Genomic DNA, 23,505 nt, shown 5'->3' with positions numbered 1-23,505 from the left:
TCTTGTTTATTTACATTTCCTCCTTTTTATATATAAAAAAAAATTCAGTTTCTCGAGTTTACTTAAAATAGCTACTACTTACACATGTAGTGAGCTAGGATAAGTTTTCCGAATTACTCTTTAAGAGTCACAAGATAGTTTATTTAAACACTCTCTTCTGAATAAAGAAACCAAAGTGGTTTCTTTCGTATCAATTTTAAAAACCCTGGAAATGTTCGAAATGCTAAGAAGTGCTTGCATGATTTTTAGAAGGCCTGCTGGTATGATTTAGAGGGTGGAAAGATTTCTAAATCAGGTCTGTACAACGAGTTGGTGACACAGCATTTTCTCAGCTAGAATGTGACCAGCTCGAGAGTTGGTGACTCTTGTACCTGGCACTTTGTAGCTCTAATTCAGTGAAGGAAAAGCAGATAAAGGAACCACAAGAGTGTGAGGGATACGATACTTAAAAGAGGAAACAAAAGTAATCCTCATTCGGATGAAATCAGACGATGATGATTGCTTTTTTTTTTTTTTTTTTTTTTAAAGATAATATCACGAACATGATATCCACAGAAAGCCAAGTGTGCTAATTTGCTCCATTTGACATAATAATGAGTAGGGATTAAGTACTTTCACTCCTATCTTGGTCAAATATGGCAACCAGTGTTTCTTTAAGCAGCTGGAAATACTAAGACAACCCTCATAAAACAGTTTTCCCTAATTTATAGTCAACAACTTCACTGCATCACTAACCGACTGTGTGATCCCAAAGTGTCTCTCTCTTTCCTGCCCCGAGGATGAGAATCGCTTTGCCAAGCTTGAGGAAGGGCGTGACTTCACACCGACGGAAGAGGCACATTCAGAAAACGGCCCTCGGACACAAGCCAGGAAACCTGGCCCTGACGGAAGTTTTCAAAGCGTTATGCAAAGAGTGTGCTGGAAATAATTTTTTAAATGATTAAAGAATTGATTTGGGGGCGTGCAAGAACGTATGGATAACGAGAGAGTTTCAAGACATTCCACTAAAATATATACGTAATGTCCATTAGTGTGAAATATGGATTTCCCCGACACGGTGACGTCCTTCATCAGAGGCAGCAGGGGTCCCATCCGGCCACGCCGCGCTCACTGGCTTCCCCGCAAGCCCATTAACTCCCAGCCTTCATCAGCCTCATGTTTGCCGTTGGCTTCCAGATCTTCCCGGGGCTCCGTCTCCCTCTTCCTGTCTCCACACTCTCTGGTCCCCCTGTCTCTCTCTCTTTACCGACTTAATAAAATGATGGATACTTCCCAGTTTTCTCTTAGCCACTTCTATTATACTGACCCCTCAGAAAGAAAACACAACCACCTTCTAGTAAAACAGGTGTTGCCTTTTGGAACCATTTTCGAATCTTCTCATCCCTGTCCCCAACTTGATGCGTTTTCAACTTGATGTGGGTTTAATAAGGTCCTTCTCCGCCATCTGCAAGCTCTCCCCTCTTGTCCCGACCTCTCCAGAAGTTCCCATACTTCTTGCTGGGCCACTGTTGTGACTCTTCCTGCCTAGACCAGAGCCCTGTGTGTTACCGTGGGGTACAAAGGACTTTCCAAGGACTTGACATAAAACTAGAAATGGGGCATTTGGGTTTGGATTTCTACCGGTACAACCTGAATTCACAGAGACTGTGGAGCAGATGAGCATGACGATTCTGGCTTCATTGTCTACCTCTTCCACCTTCTTGTTCTGGTTAAAGAATGTACTTTTAAAAGTTTTTAATTATCTTACTTTTTATAATTAATAAATATTTACCAAGTTCTACAGCACCTTTGTGTTCATCAGATGTGCACTACAGATAACTATAACAGCAGCTCAATCAAAAATTCAATTTGTTAACTTGGTGAGTAATAGAAGGTTTGTAAGCACAGAAACGTATTATTTAAAGTTCTCTGGGGAAGTGAAATGGAGCCATTCGGGAAGAAAAGCGAATGGTGTAAAACTTTTCAACTGTTCACGTAGAACTTGTTCATTTTTTTTCCCCCAAAATAGATGATGGAAGTTATCAAGTCACAATGCCAGTTAGATTCTTTTGGGTAACGTTAAGGGTGATGTAACAGTTTTATTTTAAGTCGTTAATTTTTACAATATGCCATAAATAAAGTTTTTGGAAGTATTTAAAAGCATAATAAAAATTCTGTGGCCACGTACACAGAGGCACAGTTCTTGCAGGGGAGGGTGGACGAAAAGGCTGAGAGAACGCTGGCCTGAGCTCCTGCCTCTCCTCCCCCCGGCGTAAGTAATTCCCCCCCCCTTTTGTAAACATCCAAGGACGGAAGGTAAATATGGAGTTGGGGACAGGGAGAGAACGGCAGAGGAGTCAGCTTGACTTCGGCAGAAAAAAAATGGAGACGGGACAGAGGCAACGTCCTACAGGCTTGAGAGGGAGAATGTACGGCATCGATGCGATGGACTGTCACCAGCCTCCCACCGACTTCATGTGGGACGTCCCTTCAGCCCCAGTCGGGCCTCGGGGAACACGGGACTTTCTCCGGAGTCAGGCAGGAGAAGCCGGCACAAGGAGAGGGCCCAAGGCCAGTGGTGGTTGTCACTGGATGTGAGGAGGTGGGTGATTATTTCCTTCTATTTCTTTCTCCTGCTTTCCTAATCTTTAGAGAATAAACTAGTATCACTTGTAAAAAATTTACGACACAAAATGGAAGCCAGAACTGGCTGAGAACGGCAGACTCGGCCCTGGGCTTAGGGCCCCCGCATTGCGGATGGTTCGCATTTGCTGAAGGGTCTGGAGGGACTCGTTTGGTTACTTTCTTCTTCTCTGGTTCTTTCCTCAGTCTTATGAACATTTTCACTTTATAGGAACTCATTCTGGTGCTTAAGTCTCCTTCAGACTCGCAGGTGCTTGGACCTCGGGATCCTGGCTCTGCATTTTCCCGTTTCTTAGTGCTTCGGCACACCTCCAGGCCTGGGGGTCGCTGTGGACTAAACATGTTTGTCCCCACTGATTTATATGTTGAAGCCCTAACTCCCGATGTGATGGTGCTTGGGAGATATTTAGGTGGAGACAAGGTCATGAGGGTGGAGCCCCCATGATGGCATTAGTGTCCTCCTCCTAAGACGACGAAGAGAGACCAGAGCCGTCTCTCTCTCCACGATGTGCGGACACAGCCAGAAGCCAGCCACCTGCCAGCCAGGAAGAGAGTTCTCACCACGCTGCGTCTGCCGACACCTGGACCTTGGACTTCCTCCAGACTGTGAGAAAGAAATGCCTTGTTTAAGCCACCCGGCCTGTGGCGTTTCATTACGGCAGCCTGCGCTGAGCTGGACAGGGCTCACTGGCGTGGGAGACTGGGCCTGGCCGGCCCTGCCCATTGTCACCGTGCTCGAGCATCATCGTGGTGTTGGGTGGGGCAGGGCAAGGCGGCTTCAAACAGGCCTGGGACTCTGAAAGGTGGCGCAGAAAACACCATAGATATATTTTGAGGTGAACAATTTTGCCTAGAGTTGAGCCTTGAATATTGTCTTGGGCAGAATGGCAAGAAATGTAAACAGTATTAGGGAGGGTGGGGAAGCGTTGAGAGACAGCGAGGGAGCCGTGAGCGGACTTAGACCAAGCGTCCTGACCTTCCCAGAGGAAGTTCCTGAAGTTTAAAAAGAAGATAAAAAAGAAAAAAAAAAACATTTAAGAGCGAATCTCTGACAGGATGTTTGCATTCTACAAAAACCCAACTTCGGAAGTGCTGGGTAAGAGCGTCTTTTCCGCACCTTTTGAGCTTTCAACCAACAAGTACTTATGGGACACCTATTATGCGTACAAGGAGCTAGGGACAAACCAGTGTACGAAACAGACAGGCAGCTCCGCCTGCACGGAGTGCGTTTGCTGGAGGGGAGGACGGACCACAGACGAGCCGTGCATTAGGATGCCGGATGGCGACGGGTGGTGTGGAGATAAATAAAGCAGGACCGCGGAGGAGGAGGACCAGGAGGGGGGGGTGGGTGCACTGCAGTTTTAAGTAGAGTGACCAAGCGAGGGCTTCAAGGTGTCATCAAAGCCAGAGAAAGAAGTGAGGGATCCGGCCATGTTGGACAGCTACGGGATGAGTGTTTTAGCTGCATGCAGCGTCTGGTGCGGAAATGGAGATAGGGCTACTCCTAATGTGAGACCAGAAACGGAACCCAAGGGGCGGGAGACGGAACGCTACGTCGTAAGGTCATCGAGGTCAGGGTAGACACACCGCGTGGGTCACTACAGGATGTGGCTTTAGCTCTGAGTCGAGTGAGCGTCGCTGGAGGGTTGGAACAGAGGAGGGGCACGACCTCGTCTTCACCGGAGCATTCTGCCTGCCCGGTTGAGGATGGGAGGTGGGGACGGAGGCCAGGACACCAGCCGGGAGGCTGCTGAATGCTCCAGATGCGAGTCGAAGGTGACTCGGACCAGGATGGCAGAGACGGAAGTCGCGCGAGATGGTCGTATAGGAGATCTGTGCTGAAGGGAGAGCAGATAGGGGTCATGGGTGCACTGGATGCGGGCAGATAGGAGTCCCAAACGACGCCGAGCTTTTGACCCACGCGATAGAGAAAATGAAATGTCTGTCGAAAGAGATGGGGGATGATGGGAGGAGAAACAGGTTGGGGCTGGGAAGAGGAGGTCAGAAGCTCAGTTTCAGTCAAGCAAAATGCGACTTGTCTCAAATACGATCATCAGGCCTAACTAAATGTTACCCCGAAGACTCGAAAACTCATGCCCCAAAAAGATATTCACACACCGATGGTCACAGCAGCAGTATTCACAGTGGCCAGCACATGGAAGCAACTGAAGCGTCCTGCGATAGATGACTGGATAAAGAAGCTGTGGCACATATACACAACGGAATATGACTCAGCCATAAGGAGAGATGAAATGCTGCCATTTGCAACAACATGGACAGACCTCGAGATAATCATGCTAAGCGAAATACGCCAGACAGAAAAAGTTGAAAGTCACATGATATCACTTGCGTGTGGAATATAAACCTCAAAGCAACAAATGAATAGGACAAACAGACTCCTGGACATGGACTATAGACTAGTGGTTACCAAAAGGTAGGGGAAGGAGGGGGTGGTAGACAGTGTAAAATGGGTCGAATATGAGGTGACAGAAAGAAATCTAACTAAGGGAGATGTAAATAGATATACGCCTTACTGTTAAAGTGTACAGCTGAAACTTATTGGATTTTGTTAACCAATATCACCATTAAAAACAAGCAAACAAACAAACAAATACATGTAAGAGCTAAAAGCATGCAAGTTCTAGAAGAGAATATAGGAGAAAATTATTGTGACCTTGGGTTGGGCAAAGAATTTTTAGGTACAAATTTGACGTCATTGAAATTAAAACCCTTTGTATTTCAAAAGACATCATTAAGAAAAATGAAAAGACAAGACATCTACGTGGAGACAATATTTGCAAATTATGTATCTGATAATGTGCTTGTACCCAGAATATATAGAGAACTCTTATAACTCTATAGTAAGGAAAAGAATCCAGTTAATAATGAGTACAATTTAAATAGGCATTTTACTAAGAAGATATGTAAATGTCTAATAAGCATATAAAAACCTCCTCAATATTATGAATCACTGGAGAAATGCAAATTAAAAGCACCATGTAATACGACTATACCCACACTATAAAGGCTATAATTAAAAACAGATAATAACCAATTGTTGGAAAGGATGTGGAAAAACTGGAATTCTCCTAAAACTGTGGGTGGGAAAGTGAAGTAATACAGCCACTTTGTAAAACGGATTGACAGTTTCTTATAAAGTTAAGAATAAATTTATCATATGACCCAGAGATTCTAATACTTCTTAAGAGGAATGAAACCATATGTCTACGCAGAGACATGTTGCAAATGTTCGTGGCAGCTTTATTCATAATAGCCCCAAACTAGAAATAATCCGAATGTTCATCGATAGGTTGATGAATAAATAAAATGTGGTATATCCATACCACGGATACTTGCACAACAAAAGGAAACAAAGTGTGGGTATCTGCTACAACATTTATGAATCTCAAAAAAAAACATGCTAAGTGAAAGAAGCCAGACACGAAACACTATTTATTGAAGTGTCTAGGAAAGGCATACTTATAGGGCTGTAAAATAAAGCAGTTTGCCCAGGGCTGAGAATGAGAGTGGGGATTAACTTTAAGTGGGCCTAAAGGAATTTTGGGGCGATAAAACGTTCTAAAACTTAATTGTGGCGATGATTGCACAAGTCTATAGATTTACTAAATATCATTGAGTTGTACACGTACAATGGGGGAATTTTATGACGTGCAAAATATGCTTGGATAAGGCCATTGAAAATGTGAGTTGTCTTATTAGATATGCAGAAGACGATAGTCAAGCGGGCTGTTACATTTTGTCTAAAAGAGGCCCGAGCTGGACATCAAAGTTCGGGACCGGCCAGTCACACATGTAATACCTATATGAGAGACTTTAGAGTCTTGAGATGACCAAGAGAATGAGTGATGATAAAGAAAAGGGGCAAAGCCCGAGCTCGGGGCGCGCCAGCATTGAGAGGTCGGGGATAGGAAACAGCTAGGAGACCGAGGGGTGCAGCCAGTGCGGGTGGTGGTGGGGGCGGGAAGGGAGCCCCGGAGAATGGAGCTCCCGGAGCACAGGGCCAGCGGAGGAGGCAGGGGCTCGCGGAACCCTGCTGCGGAAGGTGAGCGAGGCCAGTTCGCAGATGTGCATTCACGGGGCATCGACAAGGACGATTGGGAGGGGGAGCGGGGACGGGAGGCGGGCGGCGCAGGTGCGAGACTGGAGACAAAACCGGGAGAGACGAGGCTGGGGGAATTTCGCCATAAAGGAGGTTTTTTTTTGGACAACGCCTTTCCTTGCAACGGATAACGATGATGTGTATGTTTTGTATTATTCGTACTCTTTTATGAGACGGTCAGTCAGGTGCGGCTAAGAGAGGAGAGGCTCAGGAAGCAAAGTTCGTCATACTCCCAGGTCCTGGAGCCAGGAGGTGGGGCCTCACGGGGTCCACTCAGCCCCCAAGGTGGTGGGGGTCGGGGACCTTGGGCCATGACCTTCACTGGGGTTTCCCAGGAGAAGGCAGGCAGGGCAGGGCAAACGGGTCAGGACTGGCTTGTGTGCATATTCTGGGGGTCCGGAAGCTCCTCGGTGTGCAGACAGAGGAATTGCTTCCTGGGGAGCAGAGCGGGGGCCAGGTGGAGGATCCGTTAGTTTGCATATCAAAGGATCCCCAATCTGGGCCCTATGTCACCAGCCTTAGTCAGTCTCTGCCCAATAGAAAGGTGTCTATCTGCTTGTTTATTAAGATGCCAAACATCATAGTATCTGGAAGAGCAACAATAGGCTGTAACATACTATTTATTTATACCTGTACCTTCAGCGCCTACATTCCCCAGTATACATTCTTTGACGAGAATGTTCTTCCCTTCTCCACCTGCTTGGGCTTCAAGATAACTTTGGGGACCCAGACCCTTGGGGCAGTTCTCCGTGTTACATATTGTGCCTTTAACATCTGTTTCCTGGGTCAGTCTCTCCAGGTCTGGATGGCTTTTAAAAAGTATGTCTGAACTGAATGATCTTTGTTTTGCATCCAATTTCACCAGATTCTGAACTTTCTTTTCAACCAACACTGAAAAATTGGCTCAGAAATGATGCTTTAATCAGAGAAACTAACACGAATGAATGGAAAACAGATGTCAGTAATGGAGAAATTTGTGTTCATAAGAAACTACTTAACATTTGATAGTTCCTCCCTGAAGAGATGGTGCGCGTTGGAGGCGCGGGGGCTTGTGTGCACTTTTTTTTTCTAGATGTTTCTTTGACTTGGGACTAGTGCCTGTGCAGTGAAATGCTTTCTTTGTCTGGAATGTCCCGATTATGTATATGTTTGAATAGCAAATCAGAAGCCAGAGCTTTCACTGCATGGACTTGTGCTGCCGTTAATCAGGGAGGTGGCAGCTCTGGGTGTGTGCCTGGTGCCTTGGGGGAGACTTATCTGAGTGTCTGATTACAGTCTGACCTTGGCAACCCTGGAGCCCTGTAGGAATGCTACAGCGCAGAGAAGGTCACGGGTTCAAGGCGGGGTGCTGGGATGGTAGTGCCGAGGGGCAGGCCAGATCCACGAGAGGTTTGGGAAGTCAAAGTTCTGGACGCAGGCGAGCAGACTTCGTTGGAAAGCTGTTGCGGGCGCAGAGGCGGGGGTCGTAGGGAAGCCTACGTAAGCCAGAGCGTGGCCGTGAGTAAAAAGCGGAAAGGCCAGCTTGAGACGGCCGTTTGCTCCGCGAGCATTGTCCAGTGCCATCTGAGCACCAGCGCTGTGCCGAGCAGAGCTAAAAGTCAGTGTCTGCCCTTAAAGATCTCTCATCCAGGGGAAAGGGGAGGGGAGACTGTGGGCCCATAGAGAGGGACCTCGGGTGCTCACATGGCCACAGGTGCTGCAAAGCATAGAAGGTCCACTCAGCCCGCACTGGGCACAGGGGCAGCTTCCCAAAGGGGGCGATGTGCGCACTGATTTCTGAAAGGGAAGTAGCTAGGATAAGACAGACAAGCAAACAAACAAACAAACATAACACATGTAGAGAACGAGCTAGTCTAGGTAGGGGGAGTAAGGTGTAGGATTCACCTGAGTGACACTCTTTAGGGGGAAAAAAAACGAGGCACAGCTACACAGCTAGACTGACCATCTTGCGAAGACTCTAAGCTGACTCTGTGCTCCGTGTGGACTGTCCCCTGGGGGCCCTGGGAGCCACTGTTGACAGCGCTGGGTGTGGCACTGCCATCGTACCTTCTGTGGGCAGCTGTAAACCATCGGCTGCGAAGACCAGTCGGGGTTAAGGTTTGTGGGTGTAGAGTGACACGGCCACCAAGAGCACAGGTCCTGGAGTTCTGCAGACTGGACTTTGAGTTCTGGCTTCCCCGCTTGTGGTGTTGGTTCTCTTGGAACCTGACTTTCCTAATCTACAGAACGATGCCCGGTGATAGGACTCTCCTGAGAATTAAATAATGTAATGCTTATAAAGGGCTTAGCATGGTGCTTCTGCACGGTGGCACTCAAGAAAGGGGATTATTTTTATTAGTTAGTTAGCATCACGTTCTTCTTTCAGCTGGAGGAGCTCACGATGTTTGTGCCAGACCCCCTGTGGGGTGCTCCCTGTATATCATCTGGTTTCTTCCTTGTAACAGCTGCCCGAAGCCCAGGCACTTTGTAAATGAGGCTCCCATGGCTTAGGAAGATTAGGTTGTTGCTCAAGGTCCCAAGACTTACAAGTCATGAAATAAACCCTCGTGCATATGGTCTAACGATGTTCAACCAGGATGCCAAGACCACTCAACGGGATGAGGACCGTCTCTTCAACAAATGGCATTGGGAAACTAACCGGCTGTCCGCACGCAAAGGAATGAAGTTGGACCCTTACCTCATACCGTTTAGAAAAATGGATTGAAGACCTAAACGTAAGACATAAAATCATAAAACGCGTAGGCGAGAACATGGAGGGAATCGTGGCGCTGAGGTTGGCGATGAGCTCTCAGACACGACATCGAAAGCGCAGACCACGAAAGCAATCACAGACAACCGGGACTGCCTCCATCCCCAAGACGTCACCACGTCGGCGCGTCGAAGGACACGGCCAACAGAGTAAAAAGGCGAACCACGAAATGGGAGGAAAAACACTGCAAGTCGTACACCTGATGAGGGGTTATTATTCAGAACACGTAAAAAAAAAACACCTGCAATTCAATACAACAAACGAGTTGGCTAGAGACTGGGCAAAGGATAGACATTCCTCCGAACATCATGTGCAGACATGGTCAATGAGCATCTGAAAAGATGCTCGACATCACCAGTCATTATAGGAACGCAAAGCAAAAGATGACATTACGACGGCTGCTAGACAAACGGACGGACCGAAAATAACGAAAGTTGGCGAGGCTGCGGAGAAGCTGGAACCCTCGTGCAGTGTCGGTGGGGATGCACAAAGGTGCAGACGCTATGGAAAACAGTATGGAGGGTTCCCAAAAAATTAAAAGTGGAACTACCGCATGATCCAGCAATCCTGCTTCTTGGTATATATCCGGAAGAACCGAAAGCAAGATCTTGAAGCGATATTTGCACAGCGATGTTGACGACGGCGTTATTTGCAATAGGCAAGAGGTAGAAGCAACCCAAACGTACATCGACGATGGATGGGTAAGCCAAATGTGGTAAGCACATGCCATGGAATATTACTCAGCCTTCAAAAGGAAGGAATTCCTGTCACATGCTACAAATGTGGATGACTTGAAGACACTATGCTAAGTGAATTTAGCCGGGCGCAAAGACGAATACTGTATGATTCTGCTTCTCTGAGGTATCTAAAGGAGTCAAGTTCGTAGCATCGAAGAATGGAATGGTGGTTGCCGGGTGCTAGGAGGAGGGAGAAACGAGGAGTCGTCGTTTAATGTAAAGTTTTAGTTTTGCAAGATGAAACGCTTCCGGAGATCTGCTGCACAACAATTGCGAATATAATTAACTACTGAACTGTACCTTTAAAAATGATTAAGATGGATAATTTCATGTTATGTGCTTTTTTTCCCACCATGATTAAAAAATTCATACACACACACACACACACACACACACACACACGCATCTATGGGCATATATATGGGCATTGAGGAAATGAGCCAAGAGAGGAGGTAGGAGGAGGTGGGCAGGAAGGAGCTGTTTTAGACGGAAGGCCAGCGAAGGCCTCCCTGGCTTCCACCTCTGCCACGACCTGTGGATCCCCGCACATCTCCGCAAGATCCCAGACTTTGCACGTCCTTCCCTTTTTCTACCCCCAAACTCGTTCTTTCTGCCATCTCTCCTCTCTCTGCACGTGGCAACTCCGTTTTCCCTGTTTCTCAAGTCAAAAAGCGTGGAGTGGTCCTTCCTGCCTTCACGACGGCCGTCTAATCGTCAGCCAACTCGGCTGGCTCCACCGTGCAGATACCCAGGTCCCCCCCACCCTGTTCCCCCACCACCCTGCTCCAGCCCCCATCACCTCCTATCGGGGGTTTCGCCCGTCGCTCTCGACCTGGTCTCTCCAGAGCCACCTCACCCGGCTGCCTTTGGCCTCGAGTCTGAGCAGATCGCCCGTCCCTCACACCCTCCCGCGGCTCTCATCTCACTCGGACGGGCAGTCCGAGGTCCCGCAAAGCGAGGTACGATGCCCTCCCTCCCTCGCCACCTCATTTCCTCTTCCCCTTTCTGCTCCTTCTCCGGCAGCCACTCTGGCCCCCCGCGCTCTCCTTCGACAGCCCACTCTCGCTTACGGCCGCCTTCCGCAGGCATCTCTCACGCCCCTCACTCTTCTGCCTCGGCACCATCCGTCGCCAGACCTTCCCCGATGGCATTTAGTAAAGTAGCGTCCCCTCCTCTCACCCGCCTCCAGGCCTGTCCGGCTTCCTCTATCTTTCTCTATAACGCTTTCCATCACTGGCCATACTGTCGGCCTCTCATGTTTGGTTCATGGGTTTTCTCTTTTCCCTTCTCATCCCCCAGCTGGTAAGTGCTGCAGATGTATTAAGGCATTCCGTTCTCGTCACCATTTTGCAAATAAAGAAACTGAAGTTTGGGGAGGTGGGGGAACTTGCCCAAGCGCGTAAGAAAGGGACAGGTAGAGACTCGTACCACGCTCGTCTGGCACCAAAGCCCATGGGCTTGGCTGCTACATCTTGATTGTCTTTCAGTCACAAGCATAATAAAGAGTTGGATGGAGAACTTTCTTTGTGTGGGCACCAAAGCCTGGGAAGCCTCGGGTGGCCATGGGACATTCAGAGGTTGGGAAGCGGTCGACCAGAATGCGGAGAGATTGGAGCTGAGCGGAAATACAGCGGGAGGGGCCCAGACTGCATAGGGTTTCAGAACCCAGAACAAGTAAAAGCGTGTGGATTTTAGGCGATGCTTATTATAGACTTCTGAGTAGAAAAGCGATATAAAGTTTTAAAGGAAGGTGAAAGTGGTGGTTTCAGAACGTCCATAAACTTTTTCAATGCATCTCCCTTTAAAAGGTGGGGCCTAACTTCCCTCCTCTCGAACGTGGGCTGGACTTAGTGACGCTCTCTGACCAGGAGAGGCCGCGAAAGACGGGGCGGCTTCCACCTCGCTCTGGACGCACTGTTTTCAGCTCACATCTGTGTGTTTTCAGTCTGTCCAGAATCTTCCCCCCAAAAAACTCTAGCACAGAGACCCCCACATGCCCATCGGCCTCGTTCCTTTACCATCCGCACCGAGCCCCCCGCCCGAACTCCTCGCCGGGTTTCGCACGGCCCTTGTCAGACCTTGGACTTGTCTGCCTCTTGCTCTCCCGTGTGTCGACAGGTCCGTGAAGGCCGTTCTGCTCTCTCGACCCCCTGACCTTCTGCTGGTCGTGACCTCTCTTTCTGACCGATGCCCGGTCACACGGGCTTCTCGTCCATCAGACATCCCCGCCTCACTCCCAGGGACGTGCCCTCTGCATCCTGGTTCACCAGTGCTGCCGAATCCGCCACAGCTTTCGGCTGCACCCACGGCTTCCCAGACAACGCTGGTCACGACCTTGCTCAGGCGGGCGAATCTTACTTAGCGTTGTATTATTCTCCTCTTCTCCAAATCGGAAATAATACAATTTTATTTTGGGACGAACGCATCGATGAAATCTCTTATCTCCCTCTCTCAAACACCTTAGTCACTCTGCATTTTAAAGAAATATAGAAGAGAATCCACTTGGCCTTATGCTAGAGTCTCTATTACTGGCCACCCACTCCGACTTTCCCCCCTCGATTTTAAAATAACGACTTAAATATCTGATGGTCGTGCTCTGGCCTGAATTGTGCCCCAGCGCAATTTACATGTTGAAGCCCCAACCCCCGATGTGGCTGTATTTGGAGACGAGAGGGAATTAAGGTTAAATGAGGTCCTGAGGTTAGGTCCTGATACAGTAGGATTAGCGTCCTTGAGAACAGAGACACCAGAGTGAGCGCACAGGCAGGGGCAGGCGCCCACAAGCCCGGAAGGGCGCCCTGATCCTGGACTTCCAGCCTTCGGAATGGCGAGAAAATAAACGCCCCCCAGGCTACGGTATTTTGTTATGGTTTCGTTATGGCAGCCTGAGCTAAGACCAGGCACAGTCTTCCTCAGTGAGTAATTTCGAGCACCTAGAAAAAGAAACAACTTTACGGGATAGAGTTTGTTTCTCTTCGGTTCTGGTTTACTCATTTGTATCATCTTCTGGGATGGGAACTGCCATTTTCTCAGGGCTGGAGGTCAGACGAGCTCCTACAAAGCCCTTTTATTTACAACAGTTACTTTATTCCTGCTCTGCTACAGGCAGGTAGGGTAAGGACTGTGTAGCAATTATGCAACATTTGACAGAACAACACACTTCTCTTATCTATTCTACTTTCCACAAAAGCAGCAAGCGAGGGGCCATCATTTTCTCTGCAAGGAGCGGAGAACCACTGAGTCCTCTGTAGCGGGAAAGAGCAGATACCGAGTCGTGGGGCCCAAGGTCCTTGGAGGGAGGAGGGAGGGAGTGTGGGGGAGTGGTCGGTGCTGGTTCCTCAAGCGCCGAGGTGGCGAGAGCCTGGGGGACTCCCTCATGTGGTCTGACCTCTGAGTCGACTCCACCTCATTGAGCCGTGTGCCTCCCTGACCATTCCATCCTCCTTCGAATGTTTGCGTATTTGACGATCCACGCCAGTTCTGTTTCCATGCACACTTCCGGTCTTATCGGTTGTATGCATATATCCTGAAGCTGCGTGTCCTGTCTCCTAGCACATTACCCACGGGGTCGGGGTGAAGTGGGGTGGAGGGGTGGCGGCCGTGTATGTAAAATAATACCCATTAAAAATCCCAGTATCGCTCTGTGCCCGTCACAGAAGACAGGACTGAACCCAGGGACACTTACTTCGCGGGCCTCGTCGGGCGGGCATGCTCGGGGCATGGGTGTCCGGGTGGGGATCTTCCTGCACGGGCTCCTCCTGGCTCTCGAGACGGGCTTTCTCAGACACCATTTCCTCGGGGCCAGCCGTCCGCGGCTGTGGGCACAGGGGCAGAGGGTCAGCGACTGCGACTCCCAGGGCTTCTTTGGACTCAGCTCCTATCTCAGGATGCAGTGGGTCACTTAAGGAGGCGACAAGTCTTCATACTATTCTGATCTAGATCCCTGCCGCCTGCGTCTCTATGGTCACCACCCAGGGAAGCAGTGTCAACCCTGAATTTTTCTAGGATGTTTCTTGTGAAATTACCAAGGCATCCCAAAATAAAATGAGTATTTCATATATATATATATATATATATATATATATATATATATATATATTTTTTTTTTTTTCTGGGAAGGATGCATAGTGGTCTGCAGAAATCTGGAGAAAAGGAAGCAGGAAAGTCACAACCAAACTACGTGATGCCAACCCCAACCCATTTGGAAATGGTTGTTCAAGTGTCCCTGGATTATTTGGGGCAAAGAACAGCCTCTAATTCCTCCCCCAAACTCTCAGAGGAGGGTGGGCAGGTGCACACAAATGCGGAGGACGCCATGGCTGAGTGACAGTCTTGAGGGTCAGACGACGACCTGCCTCCGAACTCAGATTTACGTGGGGGCCCTGGGCGGGGTATTTAATTTTCTAACTTCCTTTCGTTCCTCATCTGTGAGAGAAGGGCAATAAAAACAGCCCCTTCATGAGATGCTGCTATGTACCAGGCATTGTGCAAAAGCTCAGAGATTTTGATTTAAATAAATGGCCTGCGGTGAACCTGAGGCATCTAATTAAAAAAAAAAAAAAAAAAAAGGCCCCAAATGCTTTTGAAGTGTCACCCAGGTTAAGAAACATTACTCTAGATTTCTTGCAAAGACAGCTATGTCGTTCTGGGATTGGGGCTCTTGTGCAGCTTAAGTTAATGAGATGATGCCTGGAGTATTCTTCTTTTCACTCTCTGGGTCCCCTCTGTTCAGTCCAAACTCTGGACCCCCCAGCCCTGGACACCACTGCTCACTGCAACCGTGGCCCTTGAACTAAGGACTTGAACCCTTTCTATCTGCATTGGGTCATTGCTGCCTCTGTGGGTCCCCTACCCCTGGCTGCAGAGTCACCACCAGCCCTGAAGGAAGGGGTTAAAGTTCCTTGAGTGGCCAGAGGGCCGGGCCAAGTGGCCTGGCAGCACCTCCTGCCCCCTGGGCCCTCCCCTGGGAGGCTCCATCCCAGCTGCAGAAGCAGAAGCCGGCTCCTCTGCCCAGCTCGCCCCAGCCCCGGCCGGGGTGTCGCAGAGGGGGTTTCTTCCCTGACTTGTGAGGTCTGGTGCCCTCCTCACGGCCCCACCTCCCGGCCACCCTGCTCCAGGCCCCATCACGTGGCTGCTGGCTCAAAATGGCGTTCCCTTCCCCTCCCTCCCCGGCTGGCATCTCGAGTATTCCAAACAAATGGTCCCTCCACGGAGGGCGAGAACGCTTCCCAAGGGCACTGATTTACCTGGAGCAGGCTGACCTTGCACAGGGATGCTCCGAGCCGAGGAGGGCCACTCCTGCGGAGAGGACCGCGGGGGGAGGGACTGCCAGCAGGCGGGGAGACAGGAGGGAGCCTCCCACTCAGGCTGGAGCAGAAGAGCAGCTGGAGAAGGGGGAGCTGCGGGGACCTGCGGTCCCACACCGCCACCTACCGCCGGCTCCGTGCCCGGCCTTCGGAGACGGCCCCGGGGCCGGCGCTTTCATCCTGTCTAGACCTCTCTCAGGGGGTGGGCGAAACTTCAGAGGAAAGCCGGCCCACATAGTGGGGGGCATCTGGAGGGGCCTCTCCCAGAGAGGGGCATGTGACCCCCGCGGGGGCAGGTGAGTTGCTGCCCCTTCCTCTCCCTACCTGTTGCTTGCTTTTTGGTCTGCGCACCTTCGAAGGCTTCTTTCTTCTCACAGCTGCCTCCTCGTCGTTTTCCAGGAACTCCTTTGTCAAAACGCAAATGGAAAGGTCATCGCTTGGTGTGTGTGTGTGTGTGTGTGTGAAGTTGGGAACGAATCATAACAGAGGAGCCGGGCTGCGATTTCTAGGTGTCAACATGAAAACCGCCACCTTGCCCTGGGGAAACCTGCCCTGGAGTTGAGTGTGGGTGAAGAGAAGGGAACAGTGGGCAGGATCTCGCCCTCATCTACTCTGCTCCAAACAAGACACGTCCTTGCCAAGCCGTTTCTCCAGCCAAACGTCCTAAGTGAGCTGAGAAGGCCTCCCTTGTCCCAGCTGCTTGCTTGTTCGTGCATAGGGCACTTATTGAGCGCCTACTGTGTTCCAGGCCCAGGGGGCACAGAGACACCCTCTGCCCTCAGAAGTCACAGTCTCACGAAGGTAGCCAGCCAGTGTAACTCCCAGGACAGGTGGTCTGGCCCAGAGGGACACCCCAGCACGGGACGGCCTCAGACTCAAAGTATGGGTTTCGAGAGTTGGGCTTCTCTGCTTCCTCATCTTCCTATCGGGTGGAGAATCATGAAGATACGTGTTAAATCTCTGCAGAAGTTTCGATGTCAAGAAACATCTCATCAGCTCTTTTTGGAAAAAAAAGAGGAGAAACCTTTTAACAGTGAAAACTTTGTTTTCTTTTTCCATTTTATGTTTTCTAAAGTTTTATTTATAAAATGTGAGCACCGAATGCTCTCAAGTTTTAAGCTTTAAACTTCTCTAGTGCTAGAATTTTTTCAAACTGGGGTGAAGCATCTCCAGATGTAAAAGAAATGGCAAGGTAGACCTAGAACCTCTCCCCACTACACCCAAGTTATTAGAATTTTTTTTCTCTAAAATTGGAAATTTCAAAGTTTTTCATACAGGAACAAACTTGGAGCACAGAATGTGGGTTTTAATGATATGAGGGTTCAAAGAAATGTCATCTAGGCTGCAGAGCTGGGTTCCAACGACACGTCTGTGCCTTTGGCCATTGGGGCTGGAGAAGACAAGAACTTTGATTATAGAGGAGGGGACCCGGGTCCAAACCAGGGAACGGACATGGCGTCCGCTTGCCCCTGGTCTGGGGGACTGATTTCTGCGACTCGTTCTCTGGGCGCAGGGCCCGGCCTCCCTCGGGCTTCCTCCTCCAGGCCCACCAGGTAGAAAGTGTCCTTAGCTCAGGAATTCCCGCAGCGTGGATTGCATGGTGCTATCACTGAGGCGTGCCGGTGCGGGCCTTCCTTCAAGCCTAGGTTTTTCCTGGCTTAGAGTGGATGTCTGGGAGATAGATACAGATCCTTTTTTTTTTTAATTTCTTTTTTTGCTTGCCAATAATGATTTGCTCCTCCAACAACGGGAAGCCATCCAGCGCGACCTCAAATTAGAGAGAACGTCAGCTCCATGAGGGCACAGGGTTTGTCCCTTGCCGAATCCTCGGGCTGCGTGAATGAAAAGCACTTGCAGCGCTCCGGGGTGGTTCTATCTGCGGCGCGTGCTTCTCCAGGCTTTCGGAAGCGCTCTGCTGGAAACGGCGCAGGGTCTTCATTCCTGCCTCTGTGGTCTCAAGCGCGCGAGCTCCGGCGTCAAGGGAGATGCCGTGCTGGGAGGTCTGCGGCGTGCAGGTCGGAGCCGGCAGTGGGCAGCGCGCAGTGAGCTAGACGTGCAGGACTCCGCGGGACACCGGAGTTGACGACGGGCCGTAATCGACGATTGTTACCTTGGTTCCGAAGCTCTTTAGAAACCGAGGCGCCTCCACGGGGCGGGACCCAGTCGCCGCAGGTGCCTGGGAACTGCCGTGTGTCAGAATGCATGATGAGCTGACCGAACGGTGTCAGGGCCCTGAGGAGGGGCCCCTGGAGCTCCTGCGCCCGCCCCCTCCTCCACTGGTGCCGAGTAGCGCAAGCGGCACCGTCCGCTTGGGCAGGTGGGCGACACCTGCCTGCCGCTGAGCTAGGCTCCTCCCTCGCCAGCACGTGTGACGGGAGTGCGGTGCACACACATGCCCAGCCCTCGGGGACTCACCTCTGTAATTATCGTCACTTCTTCTTCCTTGGGATTCATTTGAGCTGCGATGGTCCCTCCCTGGCAGGCAAAGAACGAAGGAGAAGTCAGGCCTCTTACCACCAGTGAGCAGCCTTTCTCGCTCTCGATAAATACGACGCTGGTGCTTCCATGGTTCCTGATGGCTTTGCACTGAGTGGATGAGGCATCTACAAGGAATATGTTCTAACAGACCCGGGGCTCGTGGAAATGGGCCCTGGGGAAATAGGAAGAATGCTATTACCCCAGCTGGGTCCCCCCAGCTGGGTCCAAGGCAGTTTTCCTTCTGCTTCCATTGACGGGGCTTCTGGAGCCTTCCCCTGCCCTCACGTGCATAAGCAGGTTCTCCCTGTACCTTTTTCTGTCCCAGCTTATTGCGGCTGGAGCCTGGAACCCCAGGCAAGGGTCACACACACTGTTTTTCCATTCATTACCTAATTCTACAAATGATTCCACCCATAATTTCCCATAGTATAAGGTTAGCAACAAATACCTTTACAGAATCATTTAACCCGCTCGGTATAATATATGATATGTTATATATGTAATATGTAATGTATGACATGTGCCTGATGCTCTGACAGGAACTGAGTGCCCAGGCCCTCCCCAGGAGCAGCCCGGCTGGGCTCTAAGCACTTGAGACCCTTTCCTAAGTCTCTTATGGCATTTAGCTCACGGCGCTGCTGTCATCTGTCTCCAGGTCTGTCTCCCCAGGACACTCTGAGCTTCTGACCTGGTCCGATTCATTTTCACGCCCTTTAAACTCCAGCACGTTGCCGGGTGCATGGGTTTTGCTCAATGACTGTGTGAATGAATAGCTCTTTCAATGAGCTCGAGGAGATAGATACACAGAGAGATTTCATTCTGGTGCTGAGTTTATTTGCAGATATTAAATGAAAATGTAATGACAGACGTGCATGTCCCATGAGACTCTCTAAGCTTTGCGCTGCACCTCTTTGTAATGCAGGGAAGCAATCAGTTTACATTGCAGCTGGCAGAGTTTTCTGTGTGTGTGTGTGTGTGTGTGTGTGTGTGTGTGTGTGTGTGTGTGTGTGTTTGGCGAGAGCATGATCCTCAGCCCTTTGTCATGGCCCTTTCTCTGTCTAATGCCAAGAAAAGTGAAGCTCGCAATAACTAGTACTTAGCCCTTCAAACCACTTTGAGCTAAAAGACCCAGAAACACGACATGCAGCAAATATTTCCGGGAGACTGGAATGCAACCGGACGGCAAGGCGGCCCCAGGACGGAAGCAGAGTGACAAGGAACGGTCTGGGGGAAATTCACCCAGGAACTGGGATGAGCTGGACTTAACGTTTTTTTGTTTTGTTTTGTTTTTGTTTTTTGCAAACCACACTCCAAGCAGCAGCCTGAGTAATGCTCCATGTCTCAGTTCCAGAAGGTAAAAAAACAACGTGAATGACCGTGACGAGAACCCCTGACTTTACGATTCATTAAACCCGCTCAGGGCACGGAGGGGAGAGGCTGGCCTCCAGGGCGGGGGCTGGAAGCAGGACCCCGCCACTGCAGCCCTCCTCCCCAGGGCTGATTTACCTTGAGGAGCTTCACAAAGGCACTGTGCAGACCCTGCTCCCCGCGAGGAAGGGCGAGTGCAGACAGACGGGTCCTTCCTGTCGAAACTTCCCGCGAGTCCCAGGGCGAGGCTGGATGCTGGGGTGGCGCCCAGGCAGCTCGCTGGGAAGCGGGGGCCACGTCTCCAGCAAAAACACCCGCTTAGCAACTCGTTCCTAAGGGAGGTCGCTTGGTGGCTTTCTTTCTTTTTTTTTCCTTTTAAAGAGACAGGTTACTCTTAGTCGTGGAACACAGAGAGGCGGGGTGAGCGGCGGAGGGCAGCCTAGAGGACCAGGACAAAGAGAAGTCAACTTGGGGGAGGAGCTGGGCAGAAAGTAGGTCAAGCCTTAAAAGCCACACCCTGCCTCCTGTCATGGGGTCTCTGGGCATTTCTGGTAAATCCCGGGCCATGCTCACAGGCAGGCGCTTTAGAATCATGGAAAGGTCATCATTTGTGGGTGAGGACGTCTTCTTTGCTCCAGAGAGGTGCTTCCAGGCCTGGAGGACGTCGTTCTGGAGTATTTTCTGGTTAAACGCGGGAGAGTGAGCGTACAGGATTAATCTCTGCTTATTCTCTAAGTCCCACCAAAATTGCTGGATGAGGACGTAAATGTTATGGCTCCAATAAGCAAAAGGAATGGGGGGAGAGGCGAAGCAGACAGAAGGGTATGAAATGAACGGACCAGAAAAAACGCACACTCCAAGCATACTAGTGTGTGTCTGAGCGTGTCTGTATGTCTGTGTGTGTCTGTGTGTGTCTGTGTGTATCTATGTCTCCACGTGTTACTATGTCTCTGTGCGTGTGTGTGTGTGTGTGGAGTGAGTTGACCCACCCTGTGGAACGCCAGAGGAGCTCGGGATTTGGCTCAGCAGTGTGATGCGCTGAACCGTGTCCCCCTGAAAGAACTATGTCAGTGTCCTGACCCCCAGTACCTCAAAACGTGACCTCGTTTGGAGACGGGGTCTTTACAGAGGGAATCAATAGAAGACGAGGTCATTAGCGTGGGCCCTAATCCAATATGACTGTGTTCTCATAAAAAGGCAGAATGTGGGCACAGAGTCAGGCATATGCAGACGGAAGACAGTGAGGACATGGAGAATGGCATCCACAAGCCAAGGAACACCTGCGGCCTCCAGAAGTTGGGAGACGCATGGGACTGATTCTCCCTCACAACCTTCAGAAGGAACCGACCCTGCGGACGCCTTGGTAGCCTACCTTCTAGTCTCCAGACCGGGAGACAATCTCTTGTTTTAAGCCCCATGGCGTGTGGTACTTTGTTACAGTGGCCTCAGGAAATGGATAGAGGTAGATGCCAAGGGGAGTGGGAGGCGTGATGGGCTGAAATGTAAGAAGCCGCGAAGGTGGACACGCAGAAGGGCTGGAGCCCCGGGACCCTCCCTTGCTCCCGGCGGCCTGGGGACAACGCCCACCCTCCTCACCCCTTCTTCTGCTGCCACTCAGAGGAGACTGGAGTTTTCTAGGGAAGGTGAATCACGGACACTTCGGTTTCAAGTTCCCAGGTACAGGAGAGGGTAGGTGTGCCTCGGGGCTGAAAACCGGGAGGTGGGCAGGACATTCTCCTTCTCGCAAAACTCACAAAACTGACGCAAACACAGGTGCACCTTCGGCTCCCGCTTCTCACCTCCGCCAGCACCGAGATGGAAAACACGGAAGGACTATTTTCTGGAGAAACTGAATGTCCATGAAAAACTACATCCCAGACAGTGACATTTCTGGATCCTCCAACGAGAAACGCCAACATATCACCCGCACAAAAAAAGGTATTGCCGAGAAAATGAGAGGATTTCAGGTTAAGAGATCCCACACGTTGTAGGGAGCACCGAGACAATGAAAAGGTAGAATTTACCAAAGAAGTAATGTCAGGAGAACTCTCGGAGGTGACAGACTAAGTCTTTAGAATGAAAGCGGACACAAGGGGACGACTAGAGAGCTTGCCTGTCGGTTCGTGCTCTCCATGTGGTGGGAAAAACATTCTCCTGGGAGTTTATAACCATTGACTTACACTGTGCTGCTTAATGGTCTTATTTATGCGACCTACATCATTGAGGAACCCCCCTAAGTGACAATTTTGTAAAAGTGGTCTCAATTTACTGTGTCCCTGTGGCATGCTGGGCAAGAGCAGACACACGGCTTTTTTTTTTTTTTTTTCTGGAGGAACAGATCTTCAAGTAGTCCATTCAGGATGGCCGCAGATAGATACACCTTGCTGAAGATGAGCTCACAATCCAAATTTATACAACACAGGGGAGACAATCACGAGTCCGCAGACAACCAGAGGGTACAATGAGATGCCCAAGGACTTCTGATAATACCATGATCAGATGGAAAGTATTAAAAAAAATGACCATGAAAGAACTCAAAAGGAGGCTTTGAAAATGGGAAAGAAGAGCAAGATACTATGAAAAAGGCCAGGCGAATGCGAAAAAGAACCATCTAGAGTTTTTAGGAATGAATAATAAAGTTACGATTTTTTTTTTCAAAGCAAAGAATGGATTACATTTTGTACGAGAGAGCTAGAAAGAGAATTCATTATGTAAAAAAGAGATTAAAACATTAAGACGTAGCACAGAGAGATGGAAAATGAACCACAAACCCTCTGGCATGAAGGAGGAATCGAGGAGGTCCACACGTCTAGTGGAGTCTCAGGAGCAGAGACGAGAGAAAGAAGTCGAATGCCAGATCTTAAAGTTGAGGGATCTCGGTCAACTCCCTGAACTGCTCTTGGTTTCAGTTTCCTCATCTGTAAAATGGGGCTAATAATAGCAACTGCTAGAGAGGGTTAATACGAGGTTTATTAAGATCATGTTTATCAAATCCTGGCAGACAGCAAATGCCGGAAGGTTTATTAAATAAAAAAAGGTGAATGGCGTCATAGTCACCTCAGAATGCTTTGATGAGGTACTGAAGACAGGGTGAGACTGATTTTCTCACGCTTCTGTAGGCTGGGAAAGTCCAAGATCAAGGTGTTAGTTGATTCGGTTTTTGGTGAGGGCTCTCTGCCCGACTCGTAGATGGCTGTCACTCTGCCATGTCCTAACATGGCCTTTCCTTGATGCATTCAATGGGGGCAGGGGGGAGAGATTACTGTCCTCCTCTTCTTATAAGGCCATCAATCCTATTGGACATCCTCAACTGGATTAAGATTCCACCCTGACGAGCTCATTAATTATCTCCTAAAACTCCTACCTCCAAATACAGCCATAATGAGTGTTAGGGCAGCAACATTTGAGTTTTGGGGGACAGAGTTCAGTCTGTAGTGGACGTTTATTGTAAGAGATCATCTGCTTGAAGGGGTCAACTGTTGTCAGAGTTCGGGTCTATTCACCACTGTTGTGCTAATTAACCTTCTGATTATGATCTCCCTTATCTTTTAATATTTAAACTAAACCAAGTCAGCTAATATAAAGTATATTCCTCATAACATTCTGAAATTATTAAAAAGCATAATTCAAAAAAACTCGTTTCTTGTAGAAATTCTTATGCAAACAAAATAAGTGAGTCTAGCAGATTTGCTTTAAATCAAAATGCGAGTGTCTAATTCTTTTAGGTTAAGCGTTCCTAGTTTAACCTAAAGAGTTTTTAACCAAGAACAAGTCTCCGGTCACATGTCACAAAAGACGATGTGGTTTCTATGTCGTTTGCTAGAACTTTTGTGCTTAGAGTCTTAAGTTGCCATTTCAGTAGTTCGACCACCGTGAGGCCAGCATACTGGGAGGGACCAGGCCACAGGGGAAGGTCACGTGTTCATGCTTTGTTTGGCAGTCTTAGCCCTTAAGTCATGTGCATGAACAAGCCTTTGGGTGATTTCAGCCCCCGGACATTGAATCACCTCCCAGGGTTCAAGTTTGCACAGATGAAGCCCCCAGATATTATGGTGTAGAGATCAGTCAACCAGCTGTGTTCTGTTCAAATTCCTGACTCACGGAATCCGTGTGCGTACTAAAATG

The 23,505-nt window shown here is 49.5% G+C and overlaps 1 protein-coding gene across 4 annotated transcripts in view; it reads right to left on the bottom strand.

The window, feature by feature from the left end:
- CC2D2A (coiled-coil and C2 domain containing 2A) overlaps positions 1-20,238 on the bottom strand; it is a 93,985-nt gene extending 73,747 nt beyond the window's left edge. The window contains exons 1-4 of one of the 4 annotated variants that reach the window (XM_016138412.2): positions 19,519-20,238; positions 17,950-18,009; positions 15,859-15,939; positions 13,914-14,043 (exon numbers count right to left, since the gene is read on the bottom strand). In XM_016138412.2, coding sequence (XP_015993898.2) covers positions 13,914-14,043; positions 15,859-15,939; positions 17,950-17,988 — 250 coding nt within the window. In that variant the 5' untranslated portion in view covers positions 17,989-18,009; positions 19,519-20,238. Of the gene's footprint in view, positions 1-13,913; positions 14,044-15,474; positions 15,828-15,858; positions 15,940-17,949; positions 18,010-19,518 lie in introns of those variants that run through there. The other 3 variants (XM_036227523.1, XM_036227525.1, XM_036227524.1) reach the window with 3 other exon arrangements.
- Between the last annotated feature and the right edge of the window lie 3,267 nt (positions 20,239-23,505).

This window comes from Rousettus aegyptiacus, unplaced genomic scaffold (genome assembly GCF_014176215.1).
Source record: "Rousettus aegyptiacus isolate mRouAeg1 unplaced genomic scaffold, mRouAeg1.p scaffold_m13_p_10, whole genome shotgun sequence".
NCBI classification, from domain to species: Eukaryota; Metazoa; Chordata; class Mammalia; order Chiroptera; family Pteropodidae; genus Rousettus; species Rousettus aegyptiacus.
This window is presented reverse-complemented; position numbering and strand designations above follow the sequence as displayed.